Source organism: Pempheris klunzingeri, chromosome 9 (genome assembly GCF_042242105.1).
Source record: "Pempheris klunzingeri isolate RE-2024b chromosome 9, fPemKlu1.hap1, whole genome shotgun sequence".
Taxonomy (NCBI): Eukaryota; Metazoa; Chordata; class Actinopteri; order Acropomatiformes; family Pempheridae; genus Pempheris; species Pempheris klunzingeri.
The window spans coordinates 13,045,085-13,056,109 of record NC_092020.1 but is presented as its reverse complement, the minus strand read 5'-3'; the positions used below and the strand labels follow the sequence as shown (position 1 = coordinate 13,056,109).

General features: G+C 45.1%; 1 protein-coding gene across 1 annotated transcript; it reads left to right on the top strand.

Moving 5' to 3' along the window:
- Positions 1-314: 314 nt before the first annotated feature.
- On the top strand, positions 315-6,433 carry fgf18a (fibroblast growth factor 18a). The gene is made up of 5 exons (XM_070836799.1): positions 315-346; positions 3,837-3,876; positions 4,013-4,193; positions 5,912-6,018; positions 6,161-6,433. Exons 1-5 carry the CDS (start codon positions 315-317, stop codon positions 6,431-6,433), a joined length of 633 nt encoding a protein of 210 aa, XP_070692900.1.
- Positions 6,434-11,025: the final 4,592 nt, after the last annotated feature.

Here is an 11,025-nt window from a genome sequence, read left to right as displayed (position 1 = left end):
ACCTTCCCCCTTTTGCCCCCCGCCCATCCGCCCCTCCACTAGTCTGGACAGCTGTTAAAGGTTGCCCGGCGGTCACAGTGGCACTGTTACCCCGGCCTCACATCCCACATTGCCTGTGCTCACACATTTACCCACGCCGGGGAAACCGGGGCACGCCGCCGCCGATGCCAACGGGAGTGTCCGCTGACTCTTTGACTCTGCACAACATCCGGAGGATTCAAAACACAGAGGGGAACTCTCCGGGCTGTCGGACTGGCTCAGACCGAGCGAGGAGACTGTCTCTGGGCCAAGTTCCATAGTGGAGGGGGGAAGCAATGTGGTCCCTTCTTTCCACGCTGACCGTCTTGTAAGTCACTTTTATCACTTTATCACGTGATAATCTTATTTATCCACTCAGGTCGTATGTCTCATATCTTTCTTCGGTTGTGTACACTAGTTTCACGGCAGGCAGGGCTACAGATGAAGATGATAGGGAGGAAGGTTGCAGTGTCTAACGATTACATCACTCCTCATCAGTCCCCATAGAAAACATGCCACGGACGGCCCTGTTTTGATTGGCTGACGGTTCAGGGTCACTGGGTCAGAGTCAGGGCCCTGTTACTCATAAAACCTGCCATAAACATCTCCATCACCATCTGCACTTACTTCAGGGATGGCCAAGATGGCTTAAAAAAGGCCATTTTCCCATCGCCAAGAAAATGCTTTTTTTCCCTATTGAAAATATTTCAGAAGTTGAGTCGAATAACACCGGCTTTATCTAGTGGGATAGGAAAATGATAAAGTGCCAAGAGCAAATCTAAGGGAGGAGGATATAGACTCAGGGGGCTTGAGTTTGCCCATTTGAGGTGTGTCTTGGTAAAAGCCAAGGGATTTATTTTTCTTTCTTTGTGTCGGCTGTACTTCTCCCAGATGGCAGTCATCTCCAGATACTTCTCATTCCTCACACAACCTGGACAGGGTGTGTGCTGCTGCTGCTGCTGCTGCTGCTGCTGGTGTCTGCCTGACTCTCTCTCTCTTCGTCCGTGTCTCCCTCACACTCTCTCCACTTACCCACCTAACTGCTTACATCTGTCTTCCTGTCTTGCCTGTACCCCATTTTTCCACTGATACTTGCTCAGATAAAAAGTATGAATTAATAACTGATGAATGATGGCGCCCCTGGCAGTATCTGAGGAGGAGCAATCTCACTGTTTAGTCTGCTGGTTTTAGTTTAGGTATTTCAGAGCCAATCATCTCTCCATTCAGTTCCTTCTTTCCTATCAGTTTTACCACAGTCACTTCACTTCAGCTGTGCTGTTTTACCAACTTGATCATACTGAAAATCTTCAGCCAGGGAAGATTTCTTTTGAGAAAAGTGCTTTTGCCACAACAACCTGTTACTGCTCTTCTTGTAAAGCCGCAGCTCCAGTTCGAGGCCCTCTGCTTCCTTAACTACTGCTCCACCATAGACCATATTACCACTGATACCACTCACACGCCCACTAGCCTAACCACTATTCTTCACCGAGGCCCACTGCTGAACATCTGAAACTGTTGCACCGTGCCGAAGCCCACTGCTCCAGTGTTGGCCTACCACGCTAACCACTGCTACACACAGCTGAAACCGCCGCTCTGTGCTGAGTCCCACCAGGCCGACCGCTCTCACTCCACGCTGCTGCCCAGTCCTCTGTGCTGAGGCCTGCTAGTCTAACCGCAGCCTCCATATGGTAGATCTGCTGGGACGCAGGTTTATGATGTCAGACCCTTGCTTGTTTTGGCAGCGGGCCAAAGCGCACCGGGCTTTCCCTCTCTCCATACCTCCTTCTGTCTTTACTCTCCCCGACTTTTGCTGTGCGCTCTCTTATTCTCTCGTTTTCTCATCCCTCCCCCACCCCCGGCTGATCCTGTCTCCTTCTTTCCTCCCTCCTCCTCTTGCTCTCTGTGGCTGGCATAATATGGAGTGTCTGTGGTTTTTGTGGGAGCGGGGGAATCCAGTGCCGAGGCACTTTTCTTGCAGTGTCCTCGGCGGCAGTGCAGCTGTGGTGTTTTAACAGCTGAGAGTCCTCACAATGCACAGGCGCTCAGGTTTTTTCGGCTGCACAGGCAAAATATGAGGGCCCAGGATATGTGCATCTATTAGAACGACTCTGGGGCCAAAACACCAGCTATGGGAAAGAAATGATGAGAAAGAGGAGCGGAGAGAGAGAGGAAGCAAGATGGTGTGTGTGTGTTAGTCAGGAGGCAGTGACATGTGTTCCGATGTGTTGAACCCCCTCCTCTTTCATTCCCATTATTTATCTTTTTGTCTACTTCTCATGCCAGACCACACTCTGTGGTTACACTACTGTCTTTCATTTTGCCACTTTTTCTCCTCCTGCCTTTGAGATGTAACCTTAGTCTTTTTTTACTCCCTCTCCCCCTTCTTGTATCTATGCATCTGCCCATTCTTCCTGATTTTATCTCTCACCTCTTTTATTATCTGTCAGCCTTCTCTTGCTTCATCTCCCCTCTATTTATTCTTACATCACCTTCCTGTGTCCTACCTTCTCCCTATCCCTTTGTGTACTTTCTAGTCTGCCTCTCTCTCCTCCTCACTATCTCCCTCTCTCAGCAGCGCGTATGTCTTTGCTTTGGCCCAGCTGTCAGCTGCCTGCTCCTCCTGTACACACATACACCGTGCACACATCTGCACATCTGTGTGCATGCCCATGACAGTGCGGAGGAGTCACCCTGCTAACCTCAAACATAAAGGAAGATTGGAGGCAGGGAACGATAGGAGAAAGGTATAGTGGACAGAGAGACTGGGAGGGAGAGATAAGGTAGGGGAGAGATAGGGAGGACAACAAGTCAGGGAGAGAAAGAAAAGAGAGAGAAGAGGCATGCAGAGAGATAGCAAAAGATGAAGTGGGGAAAGACAAAATTCGTAGAATTGCTTTTCAGCCCACACACTTGGTTCTGAACTTCATCAAGTCTTCAGCCACTAATTCAGAGCAGTTCAAGGACTGCCAGAGTAGATTTTGCGCAACACAATCACTCCCTTACTAAAGCTGTAAATAACATTTGATACATCCAAGGTCAAGGTCTAAACTTGAATTAAGCAATGTGATAAAGTGATAGGAATTTTAATTGTAACTGTAAGCAGCTGTTTAAATCATAAATGTCTCTAGAACTCCAGATAATCAGAAGGATACATGTATAAGAAAAAATACATAAGAATAATTCTTTATATGGGCAATACATTTTAATTCTGAATGCTGCATCACCACGGTTACTCCCCATCATTTTATTCCTCCATAAATCATCTTTCCACATGTCTTTGTAGCTCATGTTCTCACTTATTCATAGCATCTCTATATGCAACCACAGTCTGCCGCTCTCCAAAGCCACATCACAGTGGAGTGTACACCTGTAGTCCAGTCCAGCTGTCTACATACACCGAGCAGCCAAATAAGCCAGTCCTTTCCCTTAGATGTCCAAACCAAAACATGTTCTAGTTGTCTCGGCATGTTTGCCATTTCGCCACGGTCCAATCAGGTCATTTGGAGGCCAGATTTTGGTGTGGCGAAAGTCATGAACGGGTCAGAAAGTGGGTTTGGACAGAAGGCTGGTAGCGAAACGATAAACACTGCTCTGGGTGTTGTCTGTCTGCCGATCCCTGGACATCTGCCTGTCGGTATGTCAGGTCGCTGTGCCAACCACACACCCCGCAGTGTGAGTAATCACCCAAAAAGGAAAAGAGATGTTGAACAGAAAGAATGGCAGAGAAGAAAGATGGAAATGATGGTATCACACATGACTTTTCCAACAGTCAGCGTTGCTTACACATTTCTAAACTCATCTGTTTCTACTTTTTCCAGATGTATCCAGATGTTGCTGGTGATGTGCAATCCATTACAGGTGAGAGTCTGCATGCGTTGACAAAGAGTGATTTGTACTGTATAAAAGACATGTTGTAGTATATGATATTTTTCAAGCCTGTTCATGGCTTTCTGTATCTCTGTGTGTGTGCATGCGTGTGTGTTCGTGTTCGCAGCAGGTACTTGGTGTGGATGGGGTCAACTTCAGCGTGCACGTGGAGAATCAGACGCAGGTGCGAGACACCATGAGTCGAAGACACCACCGAGTGTACCAGCTCTACAGTCGTACCAGTGGCAAACACGTCCAGGTGCTGGGACGCAGAATCAGCGCTCGAGGAGAAGATGGAGATAAATATGGTAAGACACACACACACACTGTAGAACACAGGCAAACCCTTTGGCAAATGCGAGTGTATGTACAGTTGGATGCTTACTTGCACACACATGCACAGCCGCACAAACTAACTGCTGCAAGTACAAAGACTTGAAGGTTGACCAAGTGCATGCATGAACGGGTACAGAATGCAACTGTGCAGGCACACTCACAAAAGCACACACACGCCTCCCCAGGCTTTGGCAGAGGGGCAGTGGAGCTTGTCTTGGGAGTACAAAGACCTCATCGACTGGCTGCTGACTCAATGATTCACAAGAGAGCAAAAGAGAGAGAGAGAGAAGGTGTTAGTGAAAAAAGGTGTGAGTTAGCGGGAGAAGCCTGGCAGGTAGAGTGTCAGACCGAGTGTTAGAAACTCATCTCCTTCATCGATCTCTTCATTGATTTCTCATCCTCCCTGTTGTCTCCTCTGGATTTAAAACAGCAGGCTTCCTCTCCCTCCCTCCCTTCCTCCCTCCATCCTCTAGCACTGCCCCTGTCCATCCCCCACTCCTTCTTCCTCTCCACCTTTCTCAGTATGTAATCATGCCTAACCTATTCTTAAACCAAATGCAGAATCAATCAACAGAGGAAAGCCAAGCCATAAAGCTAGAGTTCATATGTATTGTATGTGCTAAAGCTATGGCTCGTATTGCAATTGCCACCCATTCACAAACATGTCAGGTTGCATACATGCCACTTCAACCCATGGATGGAACCATAGATGCAAAAGTCTGTCTATTTATTGACAAATATGACTCCTGAGCTGAACAATCCAACCAAAACTGACCAACTATGGCAGTGAGGCATTACACAAGGGAACTGAGAGCAGAGACAGAGGAAATAAAGCAGAGAATAGGCGGGTGCATGAAGGTATAAACATGAAGGGAAAGAACAGAAGGGAGACAAGAGGAGAGTTGGGGGAAGAGAGAGGAAGAGGGCAAGAGGGAAGGAGGTATTGATTTCTCTTGACCCCTTTGTTGACTAAGGTCATGTAGGAACCATTTTAGGGATTTATTTTTAAACAGGCACAAGCGCTCTCTGAAGATGTGTAGTTGGTGAAGCGGTGTTGCCTGGAAGGATGAACATGCATGCACCCACACACACACACAGATACATGGAGGTACACGCACACATGCACACACCTTAAAACAACAGTATCGCAGACACTCAGTCTGAGTGTTCACCCACTCCCCTCAGCCCAGCGTGCTCCATCTACTCCTGGCTGTTATCTTTTTTACGAGGCCCATTTGTGGTCAGCAGCATCACATCATTGTGTGTGACCGGGCTTATCTGACAACCATCTGTCCAGCAGGAGACATTTACATCTGTCTGTGATTTATCAGCACATTTAATAGCAACTATGAATCCTAAAACTGTGATTAAATGTGAATGCCTTATCTGGTTTAAAGCCCAAATCTGATTTAATGGTGGCTGGTTATCTGTGCAATTAGTGTCACACTACTTGACAGTCGGTTTGTTCATGTAAGCTTGAGTGTTGTTCTTCGCTATGGCAAGTGATGTCATACAACATGAAACTAATGAATACGAATAAATACGGGTTACCATTATCTTTCTACCATTAATATTTGTGTGATAAAACCTAATGAACCTGTAAATTCCTGAGAGGAAATAAAATACTGAATTTCTCTGCAATGCCTGTGCCTCTAATGTCTGTCTGTCCCTCTGTCTGTCCCTTCACAAGCCCAGCTTGTAGTGGAGGCCGATACCTTTGGTAGCCAGGTGAGAATCCGGGGCAAAGAAACCAATTTCTACCTGTGCATGAACCGCCGTGGAAAGCTGGTAGGAAAGGTAAGAATTCCTCCTTTTATTGACAATGAAAAATATCTTCATATCTTTCACTTTCCTGACCAGCCTCTCTGTTTCTCCCAATGTGTGTGTGTGTGTGTGTGTGCTGTGTGTGTGGGTACCTGTGGTTTCTCTGCTCTCTCAGAAGGCCAGTAATCGAAGCGCCGACTGCGTCTTTGTGGAAAAGGTTCTGGAAAACCACTACACAGCTCTGATGTCAGCGCGCTACACAGGCTGGTATGTGGGCTTCACTAAAAGAGGTCGTCCTCGCCGTGGCTCCCACACGCTTCCCAACCAACAGGACGTACATTTCATGAAGCGCTTCCCGCCTGGGGAGCAGCCCGACCTCACCACACCCTTCCGCTTCACCACCGTCAGCAAGCGGGGCAAGAGAGTGCACGCTACTGGGCCCCGCTAGTAGTGGCTAACGCTAGCACCCACTGTCTTGTCATCCAAAGCCTTGACCTGAGCCTGCCAATGGCTAACCCAGTCATCTCTTCTGTCGCACATGACCAAACACGTCCCTTTGTTGGGACAAACATTGACCAGAAACTTGATGAATCATTCATGGGGTTTAGCTTTACACCTACTAATTTGCCACTACAGCCCCCTAGTTAGTGATCATTCCTTTCAGTTTTCATTCCCTTACTGGACCATCGCTGGAGGCTCTATGGACTTGGCCTGTTTCCCTTCATAGGCCAGAAATACTGACAGGGAACCTGAAGGGCAGCCAGGGTCCCAGACTCTACGAAGGCCTTTATTCCACAACCACAAAAACCACAAGGCCTTCATGTCTCCTGTTCCAGGACCATATGGACAATGTCAAGTATGGGATTACAACTGGACCATACAGAGAGTGAACAAGGGTGGGAAAGACTGACTGAACAAGAAAGTGGGTGCTTAGCCTACAAATAAAGGGAAAACACGAAGGAGACGACAGGAAAGGTAGGAAGTGGACAAAGGGATGGAGCGATCTGCACGGATCAAGTGGACCAATAATGGATTGTTGAGATGTGACGCACTTATTTGTCTCACTGCTAAATTGGTGGGAACCTGTGAGGCTATTGGATGAATGGAAGGATGGATGACAAAAGGATAAATGAGGGAATGACAGGGTGAGTGATTTACTGAATAAATGCATGTTTGTAAGAAGACAGGGGAATGTATGTAAGAGTGTGTGTGCGTGTATGTGTCTTTGTGTATGTGAATGAGTACACCAACAACCATGAGTGAAGCTGGATCACGAGGGACTCTGGAAAGGGACCATCCAGTCCCTGCATGAACCCGTGACAACTCACCGCAGGGACTGAAGCTTTAGGAACTAGAATGTATAAAAAAAACAAAAAACAAGCTGCACCAAAAACAGCCAGCCAATCACAGCAAACCAAACCAAGACTGACCAAAGACAACTGGAGACCTTCTTCATGACTCTTCCCCATGCCCTGCCCCCCAAGGACACTACACCCTCAGCTTATAGGTGCAGCGGGTGACAAGCTCAGGGGCGAGCACGGTGGGGAGGGTGCCTTGTCGATTAGCATTGCTATAGAAACGACCCAGGGGATGATGCTCCTGTGCGATACCGTGGATACAGAGTGCTGCTACCAGGACATTCAGTGGAACAAACCAAAGTCTCATGCATACACACAGGAGAAAAAATATTAAAGGGAACAATTTATTGAAAGTTATATATATTATATATATAAAAGAAGACAGAAACCTTAAATAAGCAATCTTACTATGATGGTTACTATAATTATTACGATAAAATTATTTCATTTATTTATTTCAGCTCTGTGTGCAGCAGTCTTTCTCGACTCAGTAAACCCTACAGAAACATTCCCTGTGTCTCCCAGCCTCTTTTAACTGCTTCTTCGCATGCTTCTTCACTTTTCCGTCAAGGATATCAAGGAATATCGAGAAATGTGTTGTAGAAAAGAGATTCAAGTTCACTGAAAATCCAAATGTGTTGGGCTGGATTAAGTGCATAATTAGTTGATTGATTAAAAAGAAATTTGTAACAATTTTGATAATTAATAATCATAGTCATGAATCAAGCAAATTAGCCCAACATTTGCTTGTTTCACCTATTGTAATACAAGTGTTTGATGATTTTCTCTTTTGGACTGCTGGCTAAACAAAACAAGCAGTCTGAAGACATTTCTCTGTGCTCTGAGAAATCGTCAAAGTTGGAGATATGATAATATACACCATGACACAATTTGTCAATCATCAGAGATCAGGGGTTTTTGCATCAATGTAGCCTACCTTAATTTTGCAGGCTTTTAATTCACTGGATTAACCAAAAACAAACACTACCCCAGTTACCTAACCCATAAACAACTTTTAACTTGAATTTACAGAAAATGTTGATTTAAAATGACATATACCGTGACAGTTTTTATCCACATTGCCCACTCCTAATTGGCATTTTTCACATTTTTTTGGCATTTTATAGATGAAAAGGAAATGGATTTGTTGAAAAAATAACATTGCTAATGAATCTTTTTCAGTTACAGTCCTTCAAACTTCTTAGAAAACTACATAATAGATTTAAAAATGTTCTCTAAGCAAGTATCAAGAGCCAATAGCAGGCTGTCATGCAACAGCAAGAATTTCACTCTCTTCCTCACTGCCAAGTATGAGAGCTACTGCAAAAATAAAAGACTGTCCATTGCCCACAATGCATTACAAACTGGGAAAAGTTATTCCACCCTGCAACACATCAGACCAGCAAATATCTAATAGAGACAAGGTGTAAGCACTCAGAGGCGGCAGAGGAACAGATTCTGTAGTTTCTACAGTTCCCGTCAACATGGGTTGAAGTAGTCACTGAAACTCAAATCTCAGACAATGAATTCCTTAAAAAAGTACAAATCTAAGATGTACCAGCCTAACTCAGGAACCCTTGGACATTGCTTCATGTCTGAGCACCAACTGTGGAGCAAAAAACCAATAGTCACCTCCATGTTAGGGAGTTTTGCCATGAATATATGGCATAAGGGATCAGACAGAACACTGGAAGGGAAAACATGCAGTAGTGAGATAGTTTCATAGCTGCTTCTCCTCTCATCTATCCTGCTCTTATCCCCCCCCCATCCCTCCCCTTCCTTCCCTATCCTAGCGGGAGGTCACTGAAGAGATGTCGCTGCCAAATGACCCAATCATGCCGGCAGACACAAACAGCTGACTCAGGAGGAAAAAGGGTTGTACCAGAGGATTCCTATTGCAAGGCAGCAGGAATCTGTGCTGGAGGGGGGTGGTATAAGGAGGAGACAGTGGGGTGGAAGGGAAACAGGGTGTGGGGGTGGGATAAAGAAGAGTGAGTAGGGGGTGGTGGGGTGAGTTGTTCATTTCTGGAACGTTGCTCCAGTTCCACTCGGGAATGATGGAAATATTCTGCGTAGCCAAACCCAGAGTGGAAGGTGTATGGTAATCATGTCAGGGAAGGAATGCCAAATATGTGCGTGAGAACGGAGCTGTGACCTGAGAGCTGCAGGAATTATGGGCCAAAATCCCACAGACCCAAAGGAAGCACACACACCCATATCCAACACATACACACATCATATACTAATGGTGCTCCAAGCACAAATCCATCCCACATAACTTATTCACAGAATCTGTGAATCTACTATACTAAACCCAGAAATTTAGAAAACCAACTCTGTCAGCAGGCCAACTCCCCTCCTTCTCCTAGCCGAGAGACTACACACTGTACAATAACCAGACAGACATATTATAGAGCTCAACAGCACTAAGCATATCTTTGCAATCAAGGCACCATTTTAAGCATCTCAAACATACATTCTTCCCTCACAGTTGCAGTGTTTACAAGACCGAGTGTGAGATCTACTGTAACAGGTTATTTAGACTCCAAACTTGGCTACCCAAGTCAGAGCCCATGTCCCGTAAACATGTTACTGTGCGAGATAGCTGGGTTCATACTCCCACCTGGTGGTCATCCTTAATACACCCATAATGTCACCACATCAGTTTAACCAACATTCGTTTCTCATTAAATGGCTTCAAGTGAAAACTGTTAAAGTGTTAATTGTGAAAATAATTATGAAACAACTGCATCGAAAATGTAGTTACAAATGAAACGAAGTTTACTTAAATATTGTAACTTAGTGGCCCCTTAACGTATTTTTTACAACTTTTGACTGTCCAAAAAACCCCACCTAAAAACTTTTTTGCCAAATTTCAATCACTAGGACTTGCTTTATTTGAGCGTCGTATAAATGGTCTAAATTAGCTTAAATTTATCAGATGAATTTCTCAGGACGTCAACATTTTTAATAAAGCCAGTACAAGTGATTGACAACATACAGGATTTTCAGTTTTTGTGGTCGAATGTGTGAAAAGTAAAATTAAAGTAACTAACTGCCAATGTGTATCAAGAAATGGCCTGATGGTGGAAAAAAAACAAACTTCCTACCTCGATAGAACAAGTAGCGTACATCTATTTCTCACCCCTGGAAGATGATCTACTCTGAACTGCAGCTACCATGACAAGTTCTGCTTAGAATGTTTGCTGATGCAGAGTTCTAAACCTTTATGACATTATACATTCCATCTCTCACAGTCCAATCTGACACCAACGAGTCAGTTTACATGCACACTAGTATCTTGGGTATGATCAGGTTTTTACAGTATTCTGGTTTTGAGGAACCAGGATGCCGTTTGTTGGTGAGACGTCAAGACACAGCTGTACACAGACGATCAGAGACCTGGATCCTGTTAAAGTAGCATACACACATATGAATAACCAGGTTTCTCATGGTCCACAGCAAACATCATGTCCTGAATAAAATCAAAACCGGGCACTCGTGAGTCTTTTTTGTTGATCTTGAAAAACAGTTTGACCCAAAAAATTAAAGAATCTTTACTCAAGGTCCACTCTGCTAGTTTTTCCCCCCCGCAGAGCTTTCAATCATGTTTTCCTCAGCAGATTAAGTTTGTGCACTGTTGAAGTTGATCAAGTGAGAAAGACTACAAGCTGAGTTCGAG